Source organism: Somniosus microcephalus, chromosome 7 (assembly GCF_052327205.1).
Source record: "Somniosus microcephalus isolate GS21.2 chromosome 7, FLI_Smic_1.0, whole genome shotgun sequence".
Classification (NCBI taxonomy): Eukaryota; Metazoa; Chordata; class Chondrichthyes; order Squaliformes; family Somniosidae; genus Somniosus; species Somniosus microcephalus.
In genome coordinates this window covers 174,785,503-174,811,441 of record NC_140993.1, presented here as the reverse complement: position 1 = coordinate 174,811,441, position 25,939 = coordinate 174,785,503, and the positions used below count along the sequence as shown (strand labels likewise).

General features: G+C 45.4%; 1 protein-coding gene across 7 annotated transcripts in view; it reads left to right on the top strand.

Moving 5' to 3' along the window:
* Positions 1-25,939, top strand: part of tpd52 (tumor protein D52) — a 127,971-nt gene that overhangs the window by 58,063 nt on the left and 43,969 nt on the right. For 4 of the 7 annotated variants that reach the window (XM_085993220.1, XM_085993221.1, XM_085993222.1 and 1 more), the window contains exons 2-3: positions 10,144-10,267; positions 11,466-11,581. In XM_085993220.1, the coding sequence (XP_085849346.1) occupies positions 10,156-10,267; positions 11,466-11,581 (228 nt within the window). In that variant the 5' untranslated portion in view covers positions 10,144-10,155. Of the gene's footprint in view, positions 1-9,453; positions 9,595-10,143; positions 10,268-11,465; positions 11,582-25,939 lie in introns of all 7 variants that reach the window. The other 3 variants (XM_085993227.1, XM_085993225.1, XM_085993224.1) reach the window with 3 other exon arrangements.

The window sequence follows — 25,939 nt, the reverse complement described above, 5'->3', positions numbered from 1 at the left end:
TACCCCAAGCATTGTCTCTAGGACTTCCCCACCGTTGGTCTGTCACTGACATTAACGCCATCATTTTTTTCCCTCCACTTTCATTGCCATTGTCTGCCTCTGATCCTGCATGGCCCATTTCCTCTCCATAGTTTAAATCAGTAGGTTGCAAGTTTGAATACACTTGGTGTTTATCTAGCTTGTTTGTCCACCAGCGAGATACCTCATTGTGTTGTTGCTCCCTCTCCCTACAAAATCACATTATTGCATGATTCACTGTATTTATTAATGACTTTGATGACTGGATAGAAAGCCACATATCCAAGTTTGCCGAAGACACAAAGATAGGCGGCATTGTAAGCCGTGTTGATGGAAGCATAACATTACAAAGTGATAATATCTCAAAGTCAGCAAAACTGTGGCAAATGGATTGCAATATAATCCAAGTGTGATGTTGTCCACTTTGGACTGAAAGAATAGATCAGAGTATTTTCTAAACGGTGAAAAGCTAGAAGCAGTGGAGGTCCAAAGAGACTTGGGGGTCCAGGTACATAGACCATTAAAATGTCATGGACAGGTATAAAAAGAAATGAACAGCAGGCCAGGCAGCATCTGTGGAGAGAGAAAGAGTTAACGTTTCCAGTCTGGGACCCTTCATCAGAACTGGAAAAAGCTGGAGATGTAATAGATATTAAGCAGGTGAGTATTTCCAGCATTTTCTGTTATTTCAGATTTCCAGCATCTGCAGTATTTTGCTATTATAAAAAGAAATGAAAAAGACTAATGGAATGCTGGCTTTATATCTAGAGGACTAGAATACAAGGGGTTAGAAGTACTGCTGCAGCTATACAAAGACCTGGAGTACGGTGTTCAGTTCTGGGCAGCACACCTTTAGGAAGGATATATTGGCCTTTGATAGAGTGCAGTGTTGATTTACTAGAATGATAGCCGGACTCCCAAGGATTAAATTACAAGGTGAGATTACACAAACTAGGGTTGTATTCTCTGGAATTTAGAAAATTAAGGGGTGATTTGATTGAAGTTTTCAGGATATTTAGGGGAACTGATCTACCCTATTTCCGTTGGTTGGGGAATCTAGGGGATATAGCTTAAAAGTTAGAGCCAGGCCTTTCAGGAGTAAAGCTAGGAAACACTTCTACACGCAAAGGGTGGTAGAAGTTTGGCACACTCCTGCAAACGGCAGTTGACACTGGGTCAGTTGTTAATTTTAAATCTGAGATTGATAGATTTCTGTTAACCAAAGGCATTAAGGGATATGGGGCAGAGTTGGGTCACAGTTGTGTCACAGATCAGCCATGATCTCATTGAATGGTGGCGGAACAGGCTCAAGATGCTAAATGGCTTACTCCTGTTCGATGATTAATCTTGGAAAGCAGAATTCACTTAATTTTTTGAGGCTATTGACTCCATTGCCATCCCTTCCCCTAATTCCTAATGCAAGGAACCTTGGATTTTGTATCTAAAATTAAGGTCTTCTACATTGTGACAAGTGCTTCCCAACCCAGTTTCCCCCTAATTCCTGAAAGGGGAGACGAGGTGATGTGTTTGGTGGTGGAATCACGCTGGAGGTGGCGGAAATAGCGGAGGATGATCCATTGAATGTGGAGGCTGACTGGGTGAAAGGTGAGGACAAAGGGAACCCTATCGTGGTTCTGGGAGGGAGGGGAAGGGGTGAGAGCAGAGGTGTGGGAAATAGAACTGACAAGGGCCGTGTCAACCACAATAGAGGGGAATCCTCAGTTTGAGGGGAAAAGGAAGACCTGTCAGAAGCACTGGTATGGAAGGTGGCATCGTCAGAGCAGACGCGGTGGAGACAGAGGAACTGGAGAATGGAATAGAGTCCTTACAGGAGGCAGGGTGGGAGGAAGTGTAGTCCAGGTAGCTGTGGGAGTCGGTGGGCTTGTAGTGAATGTTTGTCAATAGCCTATCCCCAGAGATGGAGACAGAGAAGTCGAGGAAGGGAAGAGGCAGAGATGGACCATGTGAAGGTGAGGGAAGGGTGGAAATTGGAAGCAAAGTGAATTAAACTTTCTAGTTCAGGGTGAGAGCAGGGAACTGCACAGATAGTCATCAATGTACCGGAAAAAGAGGTGACTGAGGGGACCTGAGTAGAACTGTAACAAAAAATGTTCCACATATCCCACGAAAAGGCAGGCATAGCTAGGACCCATGCGGGTTCCCATAGCAATACCTTTAATTTGGAGGAAGTGAGTGGAGTCAAAAGTTGTTCAATGTGACAAGAAGTTCAGCCAGGCGGAGGAGGGTGGTGGTGGATGGGGACTGGTTGGGCCGCTGTTCAAGGAAGAAGCGGAGCGCCCTCAGGCCATCCTATTGGGGGATGGAGCTGTAGAAGGATTGGACGTCCATAGTGAGAAGGAGACGGTTGGGGCCAGGAAACTGGAAACTGTTAAAGTGGCGGAGGGCGTTGGAAGAGTTGCGGATGTAGGTGGGAAGAGACTGGACAAGGAGAAAAAAAGAGTCGAGATAGGATTGTAAATTTAGTTTTAGCTGGTTAAAAGTGAATCCAGTAAAACTTTCTTGACAAAGTGGGTGAAAATGTGTAACGCACTGCTCCAGAAGGTCAACTATACAAAGTTGAGATTTTAGCAGTCAGATACTTGCTTGGGAGGTAATAATGCTAAATATGGAAGGGAAAAAAAAAACAGGAAATTGGGATTAACCAGATGAGAGATGCCATGATAAGAATGGCAGAGCAGGGTTAGTAGCCCTAATGGCCTACTTCTGTTCCTATTGTCTATATACAGTATGTTTCTGTTGGGTAGTGATTTGTCATTTTGGCCCATTTGTTAAATACGCATTGAATGACTGCTCTTAAAAACTACTTGTGATGAACACTATTTGCACTCGGGACCTGATACTTTGCAGGAAAATAATTGGAGGTTTAATTTGTATCGAGGATTACTAAAGCCTGGGACTAAATGAACTGTTTCATGTGATCCAAATAAATTCATGTGATGGCTTTTCTCTCATTATTCATGAAAAGCCACTTGTATCCATAAATTTAATTTTCTATCTTTTTTTTAATATAAGCACAACGTACTATTTGTTCCTGCACTTGGATTGCAATTCTTGGAGGAAATCTGTCATGCATGCTTATATTATGGCTCTGCCAAACTTCACTGTATTGCATATACCTCCGAAGTTTAAATCTTATGTTATCATAGTTCAAATTTGTTCCTTTTTTGAGGGGTGGGGGAATTGGGTTATTGCTTGTAGATACATATGTTACATCGAAGTTGGTGTTTGCTTGAACAACTTTAAACATTAACTTGACTCCATGTATTTAAAATCATGCACCACCAATTGCAATTCTCATACAGTTGTATTAATTTTAGTTGTGCATTGCAAAAGTTAACTTGTAAAATGAAGTTCTTGACTTTTTTTTTGTCCTTGTGTGATGCAATATCATGAAAGTTTCTTTCGATGTTGCATATCTAGTTTGCAATACAGTTTAACATGTTTATATACTACTCCTTGTAGTGCTCCATTTTGCTTCTGTGCATATGTTTTGCAAAAATTGCTTTGGAATGTTTTGTCATTTCAGACATTCCTTTTCAACTCTGCTCGCTGTAATCCCTCGACAAACAGCGTGTTTGTTGTAAATTCTGCTTTTTAAAAAAAACACATAACTCCATCCTTTGTTTTCTTTGGAGGGGATCTTGATTTTAATAATTAAAAATATTAACATGAAATTGAACTGTTTTGTTATAAAGAAGTTTATTGTTCACATTTCAGATTTATTTCCTGTTTGTCTTCATAGGACAGCTGACTTTTTTTAATGAATAAAGCTGTTATGAAGAAATTAAAGTTATAATGCAAGACCTTTTTATTGATTTGAGATTTTCCAGTGATCTCAATCATATTTCTTTCTACAAAGCCACTACCCACTACATCTCTTTCAACAATTCTTACTTTGTGGCATTGTGGCCATTTCTGATGTACCCCAGGGTCCAATTCTTTGTACCTTTTCCATGATGGGTGAGCAGGATAGAATGTGGGCAGTAGATGTGGCAAGGATTGAATTTTGTTTGTGGCTTCACTTTTTTTCTCAATTTTTGAGTTACTAATGTCTTGATTTGTAAAATTATTAACCGTTGACAACATCTCCCATAATCTTATGCCCGACTGCTTTCTTCCACGCAGACAAATTAAGTTAAAGGTGCTTCGCACCAGGTGTGAAGAGAATATTTCTAATGTTCATCGTGGATTAAAATTATGTTGGCATTGCCCAAATATAGACTGTACTTGTGCTCCTCCAACACGCTCTTCAAAGGAATTTGTTAGTTAGAAGACAGGAGTAGGCCATTCGGCCCCTCGAGCCTGCTCCGCCATTTAATGAGATCATGGCTGATCATCCAAATTCAGCACCCTGTCCCTGCTTTCTCCCCATATCCCTTGATCCCTTTAGCCTTAAGAAATATATCTAAAACCTTCTTGAATATATTTAATGAATTGGCCTCAGCTGCCCTCTGTGGTAGAGAATTCCACAGGTTCACCACTCTCTGGGTAAAGAAATTCCTCCTCATCTCAGTCCTAAATGGCTTACCCCTTATCCTTAGACTGTGACCCCTGGTTCTGGACTCCCCTGCCATTGGGAGCATCCTTCCTGCATCTAGTCTGTCTCGTCCTGTTACAATTTCATAAGTTTCAATGAGATCCCCTCTCATTCTTCTAAACTCTAGCGAATACAAGCCCAATCGACCCAATCTCTCTCCATACGTCATTCCTGCCATCCCAGGTATCAGTCTGGTGAATCTTTGCTGCGCACTCTCCATAGTAAGAACATCCTTCCTCAGATAAGGTGCACACAATACTCAAGGTGTGGTCTCACCAAGGCCCTGTACAACTGCAGCAAGACATCCTTGTTCCTGTACTCGAATGCTCTCGCTATGAAGGCCAACATACCATTTGCCACCTTAACCGCCTGCTGCACCTGCATGCTTACCATCAGCGACTGGTGCACAAGGATACCAGGTCTCGTTGCACTTCCCCTTTTCCCAATCTATTGCCGTTCAGATAATAATCTGTCTTCCTGTTTTTGTCACCGAAGTGGATAACCTCGCATTTATCCACATTGGGCAGACGCATGGCAAATGCAGTATAATCATCCAACCTGTCCAAATCATACTGGAGTTTCTCTGCATCCTCCTCACATGCCCACCCATATATATATATATATATATATATATATATATATATATATATATATTGTGAATAGCTGGGGTCCTAGCACCGATCCCTGCGGTACCCCACTAGTCACTGCCTGCCACTCAGAAAAAGACCCGTTTATTCCAACTCTTTGCTTCCTGTCTGCCAACCAGTTCTCTATCCAAGACAGTACCTTACCCCCAATCCCGTGTGCTTTAACTTTGCACGCTAATCTCTTATGCGGGACCTTATCGAAAGCCTTCTGAAAGTCCAAATACACCACATCCACTGGTTCTCCCTTATCTATTCTACCAGTTACATCCTTAAAAAATTCCAGTAGATTAGTCGAGCATGATTTACCTTTTGTAAATCCATGTTGACTTTGTCCGATCCTGTCACTGTTTTCCAAGTGCTCTGCTATTACATCTTTTATAATGGACTCTAGCATTTTCCCCACTACCGATGTCAGGCTTACCGGTCTATAATTCCCCGTTTTCTCTCTCCTTTTTTAAATAGTGGGGTTACATTAGCTATCCTCCAATCCATGGGAACTGTTCCAGACTCTCTAGAATTTTGGAAGATGGCCAGCAATGCATCTACTATTTCTAGGACCACTTCCTTAAGTACCCTAGGATGTAGATTATCGGGCCCTGGGGATTTATCGGCCTTCAATCCCGTGAATTTCCCCAACACCATTTCCCTACAAATATTGATTTTATTCAGTTCCTCCCTCTTATTAGACCCTATGTTCCCCGACATCTCTGGGAGGTTTTTTGGTTCCTCCTTTGTGAAGACAGAACCAAAGTATGTATTTAATTGGTCAGCCATTTCTTTGTTCCCCATTATAAATTCCCCTGATTCTGACTGCAAGGGACCTACGCTTGACTTCACCAATCTTTTTCTCTTCACATATCTATAGTTGATTTTGTTTTGCTGCTCTTTTAAATAATCCATATACTGTAAAAAGGGGCTCTTACTTTGCTATAGTACTTAAATTCATTGCTATATAAATATCATTTATAAATACTGCATCTACACATACCTTTTCAATTTCTAAACTTCTATAAACTGCCTTATGTAAAGTATGTTAATTTTATCCTCGTGTTCTGTCTTCAGCCTCATCCTTGCCACCCCCCAACAATGAAGTCTACAACTACTGCTTTGCCAGAGCACTACCTGATAGCCTGAGGCCCTGCTTCTACAATTGTAATAATTATGGAAATACAGTTGATATAGTTGGATTTCAGAAAGCTTTTGACAAGGTTCCACATTGATGGTTATTGGCTGATATAAGGTATCACAAATGAGGGGTTAAAATGTGGTGCTAGATGGATATTTGGTTTAAAAACAGGAAACTAAGGATATAAGCAGGGTATCCCAGAGATGAGTTTCCAGATCCTTCTATGTTTAGTACAGACCAATGGCCGGGACACTGGTATTGATGGCAAAATCTCCAAGTTGACTGATATTAAAACAGGAAGTAGTCCAAAAGTAATTCCAGTCAAGAGATGTATTCCACCAGACAGTCACTGTCACTGCTGTTATTTGTGACCTTGGGCAGATACTCCATTTATGCAAAGTGGGCATTTCCATTTCTACATGCTGGTCTAAGAGAAAATGAGTTGGTTTGTTTATTCCCTTCCAATAGAACTTGGACCTCAATCATCATTTCTTCTTTTTGTAGCCAGGATCCATGTGTGTGCCTGATGTGAGTCTTCAGATTCTTTACTACAATTGGTATTGAATGAATCCAATAGTTAGTGTGAAACACACTCATCAACATATTTACGTGGGAGTGGCCACCTCTGAAATGTTAAACAGTTACTCGAAAGTTAATAATGTGCTTGCATAGTCACCCATGCTGTTGGTGAAACATAAGAGTGCAATGACGGTAGTTCCTGGGGATGATCCCCCTAAATGGTGGGTTTACAGTTTATGCCTTGCTGTTAAAGTTGGTAAAGGCTGAAAGCCAGGCAATTCACCTGGGAAGAGAGGCAAGAAAAAAACAAAAATGGCACTTCACCCAGCTGCTCTTGAAAGCAACTTTAAAAAGGCACTATCAGAATCCTGGGAACAATACCTTGTTCAGCATTTTGGTCAAAGAAAGGTGCATAGCATATGGGGAAATTTACAAAACTATTTTCGTTGAATGAGAATTCAAATGAAATGATTTGGGTCTTTATGGTTGAGATGTCATCACTGTGGAAGAGCAGATTGATCTTTGTCTGAGACTTAGTATCTCTCCTGATTCTAATGTTCGTGTCTTTTAGAGCTTCAATATTTTAAGTAGTAGGTCGGAGAGTGCGGGTCAGAGAGCGCAGAAGGAAGTATTCAGGCACAAACCACAGGTTTGAACTTTTACTTTTATCCTGGGCAGTAGTGCCTGGGAGATTCACTTCCATTCTGGGAGATTCCGTAGTTGATTAGCAATCTGCAGCGGTAAATGTTGACTGAAAAGCGTGGCCAAAATCATGACAACAGGAAATAAGGTTTATGGACAAGAAATGTGTGTCCTAGATTTTTATATTTTCATATGACTGAATTGTGTGCAGCTGACTTTCAATGTACGATTTTGCGAGGATGGTTTTGCACTGCTATCTCTTGGGTTTTAGTTTGGTGAAGTTCATGTACTTAAAGATCTTTTAGTGTAATCTCTGCACTTCGTTTGCCAATTCTTGCTGCTGTTCCTCAGAATTGAATTAATCCTTTGTGTAATGATCAGTAACATGTCATTCTAGAATGATACACTAGGTGGAGCTGTATGTTTAGTAGTGGGCTACCCACGAGGCACTAGTCAAGATGGATACTGTATACAAGTCCACATGGCTGAATAAATGACTAGCACAAGCTAGCTGTTCATAATAAAAACATCTTTATTTATGAACATAACACTTTTTGATATGTGTGTATGTTTGTTTCTTTTAGCTGAGGTTTTCTCTGGGGATTCTAACCAAATCTTTTTTTTCCCCAAAGTGCCTCTTCAGTTGTAGCAATACTCCACTAACAAGTGATCGCAGTTCTCTTCTTTCCTTATACAGATCTCTTCTCCAGCATATGACTATACTTACGCAATGTTCCTTCTACGGAGGGTGCAGAAAAGTGCAATATATATGCTTGCTTCTCGTTCCTTTCTTGCTCTTCTGCACACAAGTGCAGATGCACGTGTGCAAGCACAGTGCGTACAAAGAATATGGAGTTGAAGCTGATCTGGTAAACATGTAACATGGATCAATCTCATTAAAGTGATTGTGTTTCTGAGGATGCACTGAGCAGGGACTGGGTCTTTACCATTGTGCAGAGGATGGGGAAAGAAGGATGAAAAAATGAGATCGAGGTATCCCTAGGTTGCTGCATGCTTAATAGCTGGTATTGGTGGAAAGTTGGGAGTAATGGTGGCATTCATGCCTTTTTAAAATACATTTTGGGGGAGAGGAATAAAAGTTAATCTCTGTTTCTGAAACTTTGTAAAAGTATTCAAAATTTCACCTAAAACTTTTAAAATATATTTCTCATTGTACATACTCCAATGGCAACAAGTGCATGGGGACATTGCATCAAGAATTTTACTGTGCAGAGCATTATTGATCATGTGCCCTTCACCGACACAGTAGCTTTTTGCCTTTTTAGTTACTTTTACTTGGCATATTTACTTTTTAATGATGCTCTTGTCTTGGAGTCTTTTAGCAGATCTATAGTGTAACATTTTTCCAAGTTTCATTTTGAGTAAAGTTTCAGTCTTCTGAAGCTAAAAGCTACAATTCTGAAAGCAATGTTACTTATTTCTGTTTCTTGGGTACTATCTTTTTTATCAGAAAAGTTTGTGGTCTGTTAAGACAGCTAGCTTTAAGATTAACACTAAATGTAATGGATAATTCTGGATGATAACTTCCAACATTAGAATGTATCAGACCAGACAATGCCATTTTATAGGCCATCTTTTGATAGTCCCAAACTTAAAAAAAACTATACTCTCCTACCCTTGTTTTGTGCTTAAAAAAATAATAATTTCCAACTCTAAATATTTTTCTACACCTCTGCTATCTCCCTGGATTCACCCTTGATCAGCCTTTTCTCCAGTGTAAACTAGAAGTGACCAAACTAGAGCCGACAAAGCCATCTTTCACTACCCCAACAACATGAACCAGATCAGCAACCCAACAAATAGTTTAGGAAGTAGCTTCATCAAATGGATTTACCTAGCATTATTGTTTAGCACCCTGTACAAACTAGTCACTCCCAATTAGGTCACCTTTTAAGTTTACTCCCACTGTCATATCTACATAGGACATGAAGGTATAGTGGTGAAACTCGTGTTCTGGACCGACTCTCCGTTCTCTTGTGTACCTGTTCTCCAATCTCTCTGAAGGTGGACCAAGTTAACGCTAGACGAGCTATCATTTGATTCGTAAGCTGCTTTATTCCACAGTAAGCAAAACTTATAGAACACTGAATATGTTAAGACACTTGGTATAACTTTTGTTTGTGTCCTATTACAAAAATAAACCAAGAACATGTGTATGTGAGCCTGCTTCAGTGAGCCATTTTAATTAATGTTTAAGCACAAACTCTCCCTGACTGGGGCAGAGATTTTCCCCTTGTTACTGGCCTTTTTTTTGTTGTTGTCTATGTCTAACTATTTTAAAAGCCCCTCTCCGTGCCCACAGAGATCAAAATGTTTCCAACACTAAGGTGTGCAGTGTTTTCTGAACAACCAGACATGGCTAATTGTTTCGGTCCCTGAGAATTTTCCATCTCTCATTGTAATTACCATTCATCCCCCTACCAATCCATAATTAACCATGGGGTCGTCTTGGGAAGCTAAACCGTTTTAGGCAAGCTTTTGCTGGGAAAGGTGTCTTAACGTAGCTCATGTCCAAATCTTTTCCATGGGGGGAGAAAAAAAGTCAAAGAATCTTTAACCTTGACAGCAGCCCACCTTTGCAGTCCAATCTAATTGTTTATATGTGTCTCAAGTTTAGAGTAGTTATGGAAAGGGACAAAGAACAAGCAAAGGTGAAGATATTCAACTGGAAGAGGGCTAATTTCAGTGAGCTGAAAAGGGATCTGGCCCAGGTGGATTGGAAACAAAGATTGGCAGGTAAAGCAGTAAATGAGCAATGGGAAGTCTTCAAAGAGGAGATAGTTCGGGTACAGCATAGAGACAACCCAATGTGGGGCAAAGGAAGGGCATCTAAAGCTGGAGCTCCATAGATGATTAAAGATGTAGAGATTAAAATGAAACTGAAAAAGGAGGCTTATGATAAATGTCATATACATAATATAGTAATCAAGCAGAATACAGCGTGCAGAGAAGAACTGAACAAGGAAATAAGAGGGGCAAAGAGACTCTATGGAAAAGATTAATGGTAACAAAAGGGAATGCAAAAGTCTTTTATAAACCTATAAATAGTCAAAAGAAGGGTGGGGTTGATTACGGACCAAAAAATAGATCATCTTGTGGAGGCAGAGGGCATGGCTGAGGTACTAAATTAATACTTTGCATCTGTCTTCACTAAAGGTGATGCTGCCAATGTCACAGTAAAGCAGGAGGTAGTAGAGAAATTGGATAGGATAAAAATAGATGAAGAGATACTGAAAAGGTTGGCAGCGCTCAAAGTAGAAAAGTCACCCAGCCCGGATGGGATGCACCCTAGGTTGCTGAGGGAAGTAAGTGTGGAAATAGCAGAGGCCCTAGCCTTCAAATCCTCCCTGGATATAGGAGTGTTGCCAGCGGACTGGAGGGTTGCAAATATTACACCTCTGTTCAAAAAAGAGGCATGGGATAAACCTCTCAGTCCTGCATTATTGTCTTTAAATGTTTCCCCACCACTGACGTTGGGTTGACTTAGAGGTTTATTTTCTTGCCACTGAGTTAACATTAATTTTCATAAGAATACTAACTCTACACAAAATGTAAAAATTTTGTGCATAGATATTTAAGCTTTAGCAACTCACGATTAACATAGTGCAGCATCTTTTAGAGGCTAGAATTACTAAATTAGATTAAAATAAATGATTGCAGGAATATTTCTTTAAGTAAACTGCACCCTTTTGGGTTAAAATTTAACTAATCTCAATATTAATGCAAAATGATGTGCATCAGTAATGAAAATTCATTTGCGTGTAGGTATGCCACTTGGTAATAATAGTTTAAGTTTTTTACTTTTAATTTAAAAAAAAAAAAAAAGGGTTTTGAGCAAGCTACTTGAACATTAAACCTAGAGTACCTAAGAAAACAGATACTGAAGTAGTGGAGAGCAATAGCTGATCGTGCGCGTTTCTGTTGTTTGTTGCAGGTCTGCTGCAAAGTGATCCAGCACCGGAAGTAGGAGAAGATGCAGCTGCAACTGCTGTTCTAGGAGGTGGAATGACGGATGAAGAGCGAGAAGAGCTGACAAACGAACTTGCTAAGGTAAGGAATGACCAGATTGGGAGCTGACTGACATGTACTGGATGTTTATTTTGTTCCAAGTGCTTGGAAGATCTATAATGTTTGCATTTTGTCAAGTGACCTCCATCTCTGCAAATTCTGAAAATGCACTTTTCTTGTTGCCAAGTGTATTATCAGTGATTTTAGATCTACAATGTAGTCCAAGAAAACAGTGATCTTTTTGCGAGCTTCATCTATAAAGCTGTCTTATATGGTACTCTATTACAGGAAACTTTGTGCTATCCGGCACCGACGGGACTAAGCTACTGCCGATTTTTTAAAAAGCTCCGGATGCCTGAGCGGGTTACCTACCCAGGTTATATTTAACAAAGAAAAATTTAAAAATCAAGAAATGTGCAATATACAGTAATTGGGTACTGTACTCACCTACAGAATGTTGTGTTAAATGGATGGTGAAAGATACTTGATTAAGTACAGTACTGCCAGTTGATGGTAATCCATAACTCTTTATTAACTTAACAGTAAAACAAATCTTATAAACGACTGTGCAGTGCACCAAAACTTAAACGACTGTACAGTACAGTATAAAGGACTGTACGGTGGTTGACTGTACACTTATTCCAAGACAACTATTTCATCAGGAATATCCATGCCAGCTGGGTCATCAGGATCATGCACTTCAACAGATTCTTCAGGCACTTCCACTGCTCCAACTCTTTTGGAAGGTTTCTTAAACATGTCCTGGATGTCTGCTTGCTTCGTGGACGCTTGCCTTTTTTGTAGAAAGTTGGAATGCAGAACATGGAGCTGCATAACTTCTTGGGCAGAATAGCAAGAATGGCTTTCAGCAAATATAAGTAATCCTTCAAAATATTCTGCAGCTTTAGCCCAAGAAACCTTTCTCACTTCATAAATCTCATCCTCGTCAGTTTCCATCACACTTTCCTTTTTTTTTCTTTGGATTCAAAACATTATCCATTACTTCATCATCACTTAGCAAATGGCCAACAGCAACTTCTCTATCTGCATCAACCCACTGCTGAATATCACATTCACTGAGGTGACGTAGAAGGTTTGCTGGGCCTACATCATTCACCATGTCGTCAGCCATTTCCATTACTGCAGTCTTCTGTGGACGAAGATTGAACCCATGAAATTCCTCCTCTGAAGAAGAACCTTCAGCAAACATTACAGAAGGCAATAATTTGCACCAGGCTTGTCTCAAAGTGTGACCTTTCACCAATTTCCAGGAACATGCAACATTAAAGATGGCATCTTTAAGATTGTATGCCTTCTGAAATGCTTGTATACCTGTATTGTCATCTTGGCTTATCAGTTTACGTCGGAAGTCTTTCTTGTAATGACACTTGAGATTTTGGATAACGCCCTGGTCCATGGGTTGTATGAGAGAAGTTACATTTGGTGGCAAATAAATGGTGAAAATATTTCCCGAAACCAACTTTGATTTATGCGGATGGGCTCTACAATTATCAAGCAATAAAATGCATTTGCTATCTTCAGGTTTCCCTATTCTACGGAAATGTCCCCTCACAGATGGAACAAAAGTATGATGGAACCAATTTGAAAAGGTTTCCTTATCCATCCAAGCATTTGTTTGAGCTTTGTACTCGGCAGGTAAGTGCTTCACATTCTTAAATGCACGGGGATTTTTATACTTCCCAATGACGAGAAGTTTAACCCGGTGTGATCCAGCAGCGTTCGCACATGTTAGCACAGTTACACGATCCTTATTTTTCTTGTAACCTGCAGCATTAGCCTCACTAGCCCCAGCAAGTGTTGATTCTGGCAAACACCTCCAAAATAAGCCAGTTTCATCGGCATTGTATATCTGTGCTGGCGACAAATTATGTTGCTTCACAATCTGATTGAAATATTCGCAGTATTCTTCGGCAGCGTCGTGATCAGCTGATTTCTTCTCCCCGGAAACATCGAGTCGTCGTATCCCGTGCCGTGCCTTGAAGCATGATAGCCATCCATCAGAGAAAGCACACTTCTCAGTGAGCTCCATCTTTGCATAGAAATCCTTCCCTTTCTCGATTAGCATGGGTCCGGAAATCGGAACACCCTCTGAACGCTTCAGACAAAACCACTCAAAGCACGGTATCCAGCTCTTCAAGCTTAGGCTTATGAAGCGTGTGCCGTTTCTCTACACTGTTAGGTGTCTCCGAGCTTGTATAAAACTTGAGCAGCTTATCCTTCTGCGCTTTGATGTCGTACATTGTTGACGAACCGATTTTGAATTCATTCATAATGTGCGCACACTTCGCTCCCAATTCTAGTCGTTTACATATATCGATTTTCTGCTTTAAAGTTAACACCACTCTCTTCCTTTTTGGTTGGATGATCTTTTGGGATTTCCATAATTCAACCCAATGAGTTGTAACAACGTTGGAGAAACACAGTACTGGAACCCTGAAAAATGACTGATCAGAAGAGGCTATCCGGCAGCATGGGAGAGTGAGACTCCACATGCAGGGTTTCTGAGGTGTTCCGACTTCCGATAGCGCCAAGAGGCCGAGTAGTGGCAGTTTGGAGAACTACCCCCACTGACGAACTCGGCAACCGTTGGAGACTCTGACTCGTAACCGGCAACATTGCCGGTTACTGAGGTGCGGTTTTGCCGGTAGCTCGAGAATGCCGGATTCCTGACCTCCGGATAGCACAAAGTTTCCTGTACTTTAGATAAGATGGAGAAGTGGGGCATTGATTTGGAAAATTAACATGCAGGACTATAGTAGTGGTGAAATGCAGGGTTTTTTCCACGTCCATCCCCACCCCAACTTCACATTTTTGATCTGTCTTGCTGCTATGAGGAGGTGCTGAGTGGATAAGTTGCCACTGCCACAGAGAATGTAAGAATTAGAGGGGAAGTAATCACCTGCCTTGAGAATAAGGTGTCCCTAGAATTCAGTGGCTGATTTTTTTTTTTAAAGTTGCAAGTATAGATTCTAGAGCATATTACCAAGTGATCTGTACTTCTAATAAACATATATAGATCATTTATGTGCACCACTTGGTAATGTGGTGTCATTTTTAGTTTTTTTATTAAAAAGCTGAAGTTTTGAGCAAGCTACTTGAACAATAAACCTACTGTACCTAAGGAGCAAAGGAGATTGATACTGAGCAGTAGAGAACGAGAGCTAGAGCAGCCAGCGATTGAACAAGGAAGAGACCAGAAGTGGACCATCAGCTGGCCCACAACCAGCAAGGGAATTTGGGCTTGGATTCCACCGGTTATGGAAACAATAGCGGCAAAACCATTCTCATCGTGGTGATAGCAATATCTGGAGGAGAAGAACCAGCAGCAGAGGCACAAGAGATGGTTTGTCTTTTTATCGTAACTTCTTGATTAATACAGAAGCTTTGTGCATTTGCTCTAAACTGTTTACTGTAACGGCCAACTATATATCTTGTGCACTGCCTGCTGCTGATTCTTGGCTGTAGAATTGTGCAGCACTCGGAGTCCTGCTTAAGAGTGGCATTGATAGCCTTGCATTTGATACAACACAAAAATAAAGGCATGTAACAAAATACAAACGTTTTTGTATGTTATCTGACGGTTCTGAAATATCTAGAATTAAAATGGAAGCACTTTTTTTTCTTGTCCACTTTATGCCTCCATTTTGAGACACTACGATTTTCCCAATGGAGGCGGGTTTCGGTTTAGGTGGGTTCCAAACCCGCCTCCACTGAGGTGGGAAAAATTTGTGTTTTTTTTCCCCCTAATTGGCCAGTTGATTTTAGAGGTGTGGGTTCCCCTGGGCCAATTAGTCTTTTGGGAATGAAACTCTCCTCTGCTGACGTCACTTATCTAGCTTCATTTAAAGGCTGCTTGCTGCCGTGGCTCATTTCACTGGTTTTTGGTCGATGCTGCGCCACCTCCAACATTTTTTCAGCTTCAACAATGGCCAACTCCAAGGCAAGGGCCTCCCCGAGGTTCTCGGATGAGGCGCTGGGCATGTTGGTTGAGGGGGCGAGAGCTAGCAGAGAGGTGCTCTTCCCCTCATCTGGGAAAGAAACCAAGGCTGTCTGGGTACAGCTGGCAAGGGCGATCACCTCCAGATCAGTGTGCAGCAGAACATGGATACAGTAGAAGGTTCAATGACCTTGTAAGATCAGGCTAAGTGAGTATACCTTCAGCTTGACCCTCCTTCCACTCCTCTTCTCATCACCAGCACTCTGCGTTGTCAACCTCCTCCTCCACATCCCACTTTACCCTTACAACCCTTGCACCTTTCGCCATCCCTCTCACTCTATGAACGCAATCACTTCACTATTCGACTATGCTGCCCTCACACTCCCTTTCAATGTTATGCAATGACAACAACTACCAACGCACAGGGAGGGCCCTTGGACATGGAACCTCACTCCATCTCTGTCTCCTTCTAAGCATCTATGCTCTGGACTCTCTACACTCGCTCCATCATTCTCACTCCAACTCCACTTGTCTCCCTCACTGCAGGAGAAGAGAGCCCACAATAGAAGGGAAAGGGCGAAGGCAGGAGGAGGGCCACCTTCCCTAGCCCTTCTCACCCAGGCTGAAGAGGCGGCCATGGACATCGCCGGCGCAGAGGTGGGGGATGGACAGACGGGCAATGCAGACCAAGCTGGTGACAGAATGGTTTTGCGTCTCTCTCATTTACACTGCTTGAGTGACTGAAATGGCTGCTGGTGTACATTATTAGAATGCCACTTGAGCATCTGCACTATTGCATGTGCATGCCACACTTCCGTCAAATGTCTAACTCATGCCTTTACTCCCCCACAGGACCATCCACGGAGCCCCACCCCACTGTCGACGAGGAAGAGACTGAGCAGCAAGACTCCTCAGGGGAACCTGCAACCTCTGAGGACACAGCGTCAGTAGATGTAAGCGCACCCAGCACCAGCGCAGATACGCACACCTCGGTGGGACCTTCGGGACAAAGTAGTGTTGTCACCGTGTGTATCACATCTCACAGGTGAGCATCAGCAGGTGGTGGAGACAGGGACAGCAGTGGAGAGTCCTCGTCGGAGGTCGCAGGACTCTCCTCGCATTGATCTGCTGCATGTGGACTCTGTGCCTCGGGATCCATCCAGAAGGAGAGCGGTGCTGGAACTCCAGGAGCAGGTGCAGGAGTCTGACGGGTCTCGTCTCCAGGGTCACTGCGAGTGTGGAGAGGATGGAGGAGTCCAACTCTAACATGAGCAGTGCCGTTGCGGAGGCAATGGCGCAAAAACGCAGCACCACGGAAAGGATGGCTACAGTCATGGAGGAAATAAGTTGCCAGAGTCAGGAAAACATGGTGATTGTTCAGAATAGACTGACATCTCTGGAGGAGCGATGGGTAGCTGTTGAGCAGAGAAACCCGAGCTTCATGGAAGTCCTTTTTCTCTCTCTCTTTGAGGGTCGTAAATCTGTGGAATTCTCTGCCCCAAAGAGCTGGGGCTGGGTCATTAAATACATTTAAGGTGGAGATGGACAGAGTTTTGCAAGATAAGGGAGTGAAGCGTTATGGGGAGCGGGCAGGGATGCAGCTTTGAGCCCAAGATCAGCCATGATCTTATTGAATGGCGGAGCAGGCTCGAGGGGCCAAGTGGCCTATTCCTGCTCCTATTTCTTATGTTCTTTTGAGTAGGACTGCCAGTGCAGATACAGGTCCCCATGGCCCCCCTGATGTGCAGCAAGGTGTTCTCAAGCCACTTGCAAGTGCTGAGGTGGACCTGACCCAAGTTGGTGGCAGAGAACCAGGAAGTGAGGGCTCCTCTCCAAGCGCTTACACGTCCATGCCACTGCGTAGCCCTTGGTCAGAGCCCCAACAGAATCCGCACCCAACCGAGATGGGTGTCTCCGCCCCTGCACTGCTGCAGGATGAGCAGACGTTTGGCGAGGCCTCACAGGCTCGGAAACCCAGAGGATGCCCACCAAAGGTGTCGAAGCAGGAGCAGCATCAAAGTGAGCAAGGGGCCACTTCTGCTGAAGCCACAGGGGGAGCACCACGTAGGAGCACGCGTAAGAGAAAAATAAAGCGCCAATAGTCACAGGGGTAGGCACTTGGGTGATCGTTTCTGTTTAGTGATGAAATGTCATCCCTGTTTGAATGCATTAAAATGAGGTGATGGCAAACTGTTGGCGTGATGGCATCTGTTACTTCACCTTAGGCAGCTCCATATTGCGGGCTACGCGACACTTGCGTGGTCAGGTTGGTGGTCAGAGTGAAAGGAGGCCAGAGAGTCATGTCCATTGTCTATCATGTGTTAAGATGGAGCCAAGGACATGTGCCTAAATGGGCAACCTATGCAAATCTGGCCAGGATGAGTGCATTCCTTGCATCACGGGCAGCCATGTGCTCGCGTGTTGCCGCTGCTGCTGCTCGATACGCCGCCGCTCGGTGCTCCTCCTCCTCCTCCTGCCCCCCTCCTTATCCTATCAACTGAGCCACTTGCTCATCAGGAAGCTGCAAGTCACGACAATGTACCATGTTGTGCAGTGAACAGCAGACCACGACCATTCCGGAGACCCTGGCTGCTGAATACTGCAGGGCTCCACTTGATTTGTCAAGGCTTCGGAATCGCGTCTTCAGCAAGCCAATGGTTTGCTCAATGATGGATGTGGTCGAAATGTGGCTGGCGTTGTAGCGCTCTTCAGCCTCGTTAGCTGGCCTCCTGATCGGCGTCATTAGCCACTTCTTCAGGGGGTAACCCTTGTCACCAAGGAGCCATCCGTTAAGTTGGTTTGGCGGATTGAAGAGCGGAGGAACACGAGTTCCGCAGGATGAACGAGTCATGGCAACTACCACAGAACTTAGTGCAAACATTCAAAATCTCCTTGTGGTTACACCCAGCTGTACGTTGAGGGAGTGGAAGCCCTTGCGGTTGACTAAGATAGCTGGGTTGTGATGGGGTGCCCTAAGGGCCACGTGTGCAGTCTATGACGCCCTGCACCATTGGCAAGCCTGCCATATTTGCAAAGCCAACTGAACGCGCGGCTACACTTGCTTGATGCCTTGAAAAGTGGATGTAATTGTGGGCCTTTGCGAAAAGGGCATCGGTAACCTACGTGATGCAACTGTGGGCGGCCAACTGGAAGATGCCGCTGATGTCTGCTGATGATCCCTGGAAGGAGCCTGAGGCAAAAAGGTTGTGCAGTGGTGACAGTAAGGGGTGTCCACATGCTCCTCTGGGCTCCAGGTGTTGGTGCAGCAGTGCGCAGATGTCTCTGACATCCTCTCGCGAAAGTCTCAGCCTGCTTTGGCACTGCAGCTCAGTCATGTTAAGGTAGCTCGTCCTCTGTAAACCCGGAGAGGGGGGTATTTCCTGCGGCGATGTGCTTCCATACGCTGGTGCCTTCTGCCCTGTGCAGCATCAGGTGGGTGAGCAGGAGGTTGGGGCTCCTGCTGCTGTTCTACCTGGTTCTGCTGCTGCCGTGGCTGCTCCTCATCCGAATCTGAGGTCCGTGATGAAAGGAAATAAATGGTTCCCATGCTGCTGGCAGATACCTCCATTGGGGAAGCGCTCAGTCCAAGCTGGGAGAGGGTTTTCCAAGGAGGTCCCACAGTTGAGTGATAGAAGTTGCAGCACCTCCGACTTCGGTAGGCCTGCTAAAAGTGCTGAAAGACCTGTTGGACCAAAGTTCTGCCACCTGCAACTGATCTCTGATGAAAGCTCAGTTTTAATGGTGGAGCTGCAGCTGTGAGGAGGCCACCCAGTTGTCAACCCGCGAGGATTAGCTGGCGTGGTTTAGCAGGGTCGTGCAACACTCTCAAAATATGGTAAAATAACAAAGGCCTGTCACAATCGGCCCGTAACTACTATTTAAGGGTCTTAACTACCTCTCCCGACTGATGATGGCGGGACCGAATCACACCCATCAAACCTGCCTCCGGCAAAATTGCTTGGAGGCGGGTTCCGAACCCGCCCTCAGATTTTGCCAAGTGTCCCGCCTCGGGGCTGGGAAAATCACCACCCAATTGTTTGTGGGATCCAGATCTGGTTGGTTTGAAAATCTGTTAAGAGACAGAGGTCGCGATTTTGTCGTTGGTGGCAGGTTGGGCGCGGGTCAGGTGGCCGACTGGTTCCGATCCCACCGCCGCTTTTAGTCGGTAAAAATTTGCAATTTTGCCCTAATTGGGCAATTGAATCCCTGCGTGTGCGTTCCCCTGGCCAATCAGTGGTTTGGGTCTAGAACTCTCCTCTGCTGATGTCTGTGAGCCAGCTGCATTTAAGGAGCCCATGCAGCCGTGGTTCATTTTCTCATTATTTGCTGCTGGTTTTCCTCGCAACAACTGCTGCCATGACTATCTCGAGGGCCAAGGCCTCCCAGATTTGACGAACACTCGCTCCATGCTCTTGTGGAGGGAGTCGGAGGGCGCAGGGAGGTACTCTTCCCATCCTCTGGACGGAAGAAGCCACCACAGCAAACAAAAGCAGTCTGGCTGCAAATTGATCAGGAGATGAGCTCCACATCCATGTGCCCTCAAACCTGGATGCAGTGCTGAAAAAGGTTCAACGACCTGGTCCGCTTAGGAGAAGTAAGTATAACATCACACTTGGCCTCAATCTTCTCCCCAGCTCCTCTCGTCACCAGCACTCTGCATTGTCAACCTACTCCTGCACATCCCACTTTACCCTTGCACCTTTCACCAGCCCCCTCTATGTACACAATCGCTTCACTATTCGACTATGCTGCCCTCCTATTCGCCATCACTGTGATGCTATGACAACAACTAACAATGCATAGGGAGGGCCCTTGGTATTGGCACCTCACTCCATCTTTGTCTCCTAAGCATCTATGCTATGGATTCTCTCCACTCACTCCATCATTCTCACTCAAACTCCACTTGTGTCCCTCATTGCAGGAAAAGAGAGCCCACAATAAGAGGGAGAGGGCTAAGACAGGAGGACAGTCACCTTCCATTGCCCATCTCGCCAACGCTGAGGAGGCGGCCCTGGAGATCATTGGAGGCAATGAGGATCTGGAAGTGGGGGACGGTCAGATGGGCGCAGCAGAGCAAGCTGGTGACAGAATAGATTTGCATCTCATTTACATTGCATGATTGATTGATATGGCATCTGATGCTCATACAGATTGACTTATGATCATCTGCACAATTCCATGTGCACGCTATGTTAATATCGCATGTCAAACTCATGCCTTTACTCCCCCACAGGACCATCGACAGCCCCCCTCCCCACAGTCCAGGAGGAAAAGTCTGAGCCGGAAGACACCTCGGAGAAACCTGCAACCTCTGAGGGCGCAGCGTCAGCAGAATTAAGCGCACCCAGCACCAGCGCAGATACACACACCTCGGTGGGTCCTTCGCGACAGAGTAGTGTTGTCACCTGGTGTATCACCGCTCACAAGTGAGCATCAGCAGATGGTGGAGACAGGGACAGCAGTGGAGAGTCTTCGTCGCAGGGCGCTCCCAGCTCTGCTCAGCTGCTTGTGGACCCTGTGCCTCCGGGTCCCTCCAGAAAGAGAGCGGTGTTGGAACTCCAGGAACAAGTGCAGGAGTCTCTGGCAGGTTTTGTCTCCAGGGTTACTACGAGTGTGGTGAGGATGGAGGAGTCCATCGCTAACATGAGCAGTGCCTTTGTGAAGGCAATGGCGCATGAACACACCACCACGGAAAGGATGGCAACCTCTGGAAATGATGGCTACCTCTCTGGAAAAGTTGGCTATGGTAGAGAAGGGGATGGCTATGGCCATGGAGGAAATAACTCACCAGAGTCTGGAAAACATGGCGAATGTTCAGAATAGACTGACATCTCTGGAGGAGCGATGGGCAGCTATTGAGCAGAGAAACCAGAGTTTCATGGAAGTCCTTTTGAGTAAGAGTGCCAGTGCAGATACGGGTCCTCATGGCCCCCCTGATGTGCAGCAAGATGCTGCCAAGCCACTTGCTACCACTGAAGTGGGGCTGACCCATGAGAGGGATGTTGGTGGCAGGCAACAAGGAGGCGGGGGCTCCTGTTCAAGCACTCACACTCCCGTGCCACTGAGTAGCCCTCGGTCAGAGCCCCACCAGAGTTCTCACCCAACTGAGATGGGTGTCTCGGCCCCTGCACAGACGCAGGAGGAGCAGACTGTTGCCGAGCCCCCTCAGGCTCGCAAACCCAGAGGATGCCTGTTAAAGGTGTCGAAGCAGGAGCAGCATGAAAGTGAGCAAGGTGCCTCCACATCTGCTGAAGCCACAGGGGAAGCACCACGTAGAAGCACGCGTAAGAGGAAGATGAAGTACAATTAGCCACAAGGGTAGTCACTTGGGTGTTGTGTTGTTTAATTTTTGCCATTGTCATCCTTTCGTGCATTGAATAAACAGAAGCGATGGCAAACAGTTGACGTTCTGGCCTATGTGATCTGGGAAATGGAAGTTGCACATTGAGGGCTTAGGATGACTTGCATTTGTAATGATGGTGATCAGAGTGATAGGAACCCACAGGTTCTTATCCATTGTCTATGGTGTGATAAAGTGCCAGCCACATGTTTGATTCGTCTACCTAAGCGAATCTGGCAAAAATTAGTGCATTCCTTGCATCCCGGGCAGCAATGTGCTCGCGTGCTGCTGCAGCTTGCTCATCCACCTCCGCAAGGTCGTCTTCCTCCTTCAGCTGAGGAGGCTATGCGCTGGGCCACTTGTTCCTCAGGCAGGTGCAAGCCACGATGCTGTGCAATGTTGTGCAGTGCACAGCAGACCACAATGATTCTGGAGACCCTGGCTGCTGAGTACTGTAGGGCCCCATCTGATCTGTCAAGGCATCTGAATCGCATCTTCAGCAAGCCGATGGTTTGCTCGATGATGTATCTGTTCGAAATGTGGCTGGCATTGTAGCGCTCCTCGGCTTCGTTCGATGGCCTCCTCAACAGCGTCATCAACCACAACTTCAGGGGACAGCCCTTGTCTCCAAGTAGCCATCCGGAAAGTTGTGTTGGTGGATTGAAGAGTGGAGGTACACTAGACTGTCGCAGGATGAACGAGTCATGACAAATGCCAGGGTACTTCGCGCAAACATGCAAAATGTCCTTCCTGTGGTTACACACCAGCTACACGTTAAGGGAGTGGAAGCCCTTGGAGTTGACAAACAGCTGGGTTGTGATGGGGTGCCCCAAGGGCCACATGTGCAGTCTGTGACGCCCTGCACCCTTGGCAAGCCTGCCATATTTGCAAAGCCAACCGCACGTGCGGTTACACTTGCTTCATCTGTGGAGAAGTGGATGTAATTGTGTGCCTTTGCAAAGAGGGCATCAGTTACCTGCGTGATGCAAGTGTGTGCGGTCGACTGGGAGGTGCCGCTGATGTCTGCTGATGATCCCTGGATGGAACCTGAAGCAAAAAATTTGAGTGCGGTGGTGACTTTTGACAGCCACCGGTAAGGGGTGTCCACCCGCTCCTCTGGGCTCCAGGTGTTGATGCAGCATTGTGCAGATGTCAGCGACTACCTCTCGTGAAAGTCTCCGCCTCCTTTGGCACTGCTGCTCAGTCATGTTGAGGAAGGTCATCCTTGGCCTCTAAACCCTGTGTTGGGGATATCTCCTGCGGCGACGTGCAGCCCTGCGCTGACGCCTTCTGCCCTGTGCCGCATCAGGTGGGTGAGGAGGAGGTAGGTGCTCCTGCCGTTGGTGCTGCTGTTGTGCCTGGTTCTGCTGCTGCAGTGGCTGCTGTTCCTCCGAATCGGAGGACCAGGATGAAAAGAAATAAATGGTTCCCATGCTGCTGGTAGATATCTCAGTTGAGGAAGCACTCAGTCAATGTGGGGAGAAGGTTTCCCCAGGAGGTCACACTGGAGATGGATCTCCGCTTCACCACTTCCAAGATCAGTAGACCTGCAAAAAGTTTTCCAAGACCTCAAAAAACAAAGTTCTGCCATCTGCAACTGAGCCTTGTTGAGAGCTCCGTTTTTATGCTGGAGCTGCAGCTGTGAAGAAGGCAGCCACTTGTGAACCCGCCACAAATCAGCTGGCATGGTTTGGGAACAGCGTGGAACATGCAGAGAAAGTGGTAAAATCTAAAACCGCTGTCAAAATAGCATTATCGAAGCAGTTAACTGCCTTAAGGGCCTATCCTTCCATTTGGTGGCGGGACCGATCGGGAGGCTGCCTTTGGGAAAGTTGCACGGAGGCGGGTTGACGGTAGGGTCGGAACCTGCCGTCAATTTTTGCTATTTTATATATTTTTTTAAACCAACTGACCTGCCTCCAAACCCGCCCTCTGGGTGCCGGCAAAATCGTGGCCAGAGGCTTTGTTACAGGCTAATTAAATTATACATTGCAAAAATATTAGAAGGCCAAAAAAATATGGAAACATCTGTCAACCCATCAGCATTGTAAGTTTGGGATGATCAAATAAGGAATTAAATTGTATTCATATTGTGCCTTTCATGTTCTTGGGATGTCCTAAAGTGCTTTATAACTAATAGTTCAGTTCTGAAGTGAATTCACTGTTGTGTCAGTAAATTCAGCAGCCAATTTTGTGTACAACAAGTTCGCAACAACATCGGATAAAAGAAAGATCAGATAATCTGCTTTGGGGTTTTGATGTTGGTTGATAAACTGACTTCATTGGCCTTTGGGCTGATTGAGGAGAATTTTCATGTTTTTAGTTGTGACTGGAGATCTGATGTCCATGGGTGTACTGGAAATTTCTTATCCATGTGCAATATTACACTAAGGTCTACAAAGAATGTTTCATCCAAGTCAAACTGCTTATCAAACCTTGCAAGAAATGGGTTTTAAGAAGGGTATTTCAATACTTTATACGGTGATTCGATTGTACTGTGCTAGTACCCACAATATGTGGCCAACTCTTAGGCCTAGAAATTGTTTCTGGGAGCAGGGAATGATCCCGGCACTGGAACAGGTGGGCTCGAGGCAGACCTGATCTTGGTGCTCGGCAGCTAACTGGTGAATCAGATTTGAATTTCGGCCCACTGTTGCCAGTAGCGGCCCTTGGGTAGGTCCTGGGAGGGGGTTGGCGATTGGGAGAGATCCGCGCTGCGGCCGGCAATGGTCTTCAGCTCCATATTCAGAAGTTTATTTTTAAAAATGCACTTTTGGTGGCATTTCAGGACCAATGATTAGGCCGTTAGTAGATCTATCCAGCACCAGAGGTGTTCAGGGCAAATCAGTTTCAGGAAGGGGACCTGAAACAGGTGTTGAGGCCCATTGCATATGTAAATAATGCCTGCTTCAAGCGTGGGTTCTGGGTGCCTCTTTTCTCTCCAATACATGGGGTTGAATTTTAATGTGGAAGGGGCAGGGGAAAGGAGGGGTGGGGGACCTCCGAACCGGTTGGGAAACCCAGGAAAACTGGTTTCTGGCAGGGCCTGATTTGCATGGGAAACCTCTGCTTCCCACCTGCAGCCAGGCAGATTGAGGCGCTGACTAGCTCCGGTCGGGTAGGCCTGTGGCACTAGGCAGCAGGGGAGGGAGGGATTGTGTGAGGGCCGAAGGGGTGGCCGGAGGTGCAGGGGGTCGGGTGTATTAGTGATTGTAGACCGGGATGGGTGGGGGGTCCCTATAGAACATTGTGATCATGGGTTGGCTGGAGGAGTGGGGGTGTCTCCAAAACATTGCGGGGGGGTGGGGTTTTCAGAACATCACGATGGCTGGCTGAAGAAGCGGGAGTGGTTGGGGGAGGGTTGTCGTGGGCCAGCTGGAAGGGTGGGGGATGGGGGGACCTGCAGAACATTGCGAGCATGGGGCGTGCCGGTCTCGCGGGCCGGGTGTGGGGGAGCCTCATGGAGGGGGGTTGCCGATCGCAGGGGGAGTGTTAGGCAGGGACCCTGGACCCAGGAGGTAAGGTAAAGGCAGTCCTTTCCTTGCATTAGCTGGCGAGTTTCACGAGGCCTGCAAAACCCAACCAGTTAAAATTAAATTCAAAATGGAGGTTAAAGCAGAGGCTTCCAGCCTCATTATTGTGTTTAAATAGACTACCCGCCTCCTGGCAGTGGATTGGCTGTCCGCCCCGTCCCATATAAGAACATAACATAAGAAATAGGAGCAGGAGTAGGCCAATCGGCCCCTCGAGCCTGCTCCGCCATTCAATAAGATCATGGCTGATCTGATCCTAACCGCCAATCTACTATCACAGAACCATCTCCTGAATCTAACAGAATTAGACACACAAAATAGGAGCAGGATCAGGCTACACGGGCCCGCTCCGCTACCCACAGGGCCATGTCCGATCCGAACCTGGACTCGTGTCCAAATTCCTGCCCGCTCCCCGTAACCCTTAATTCCCTTTACTTCTAGGAAACTTGTCTATTTCTGTTTTAAATTTATGTAATGATGTAGCTTCTATAGCTTTTTGGGGCAGCATATTCCATGGACCTACCACCCTCTGAGTGAAGTAGTTCCTCCTCATCTCAGTTTTGAAAGAG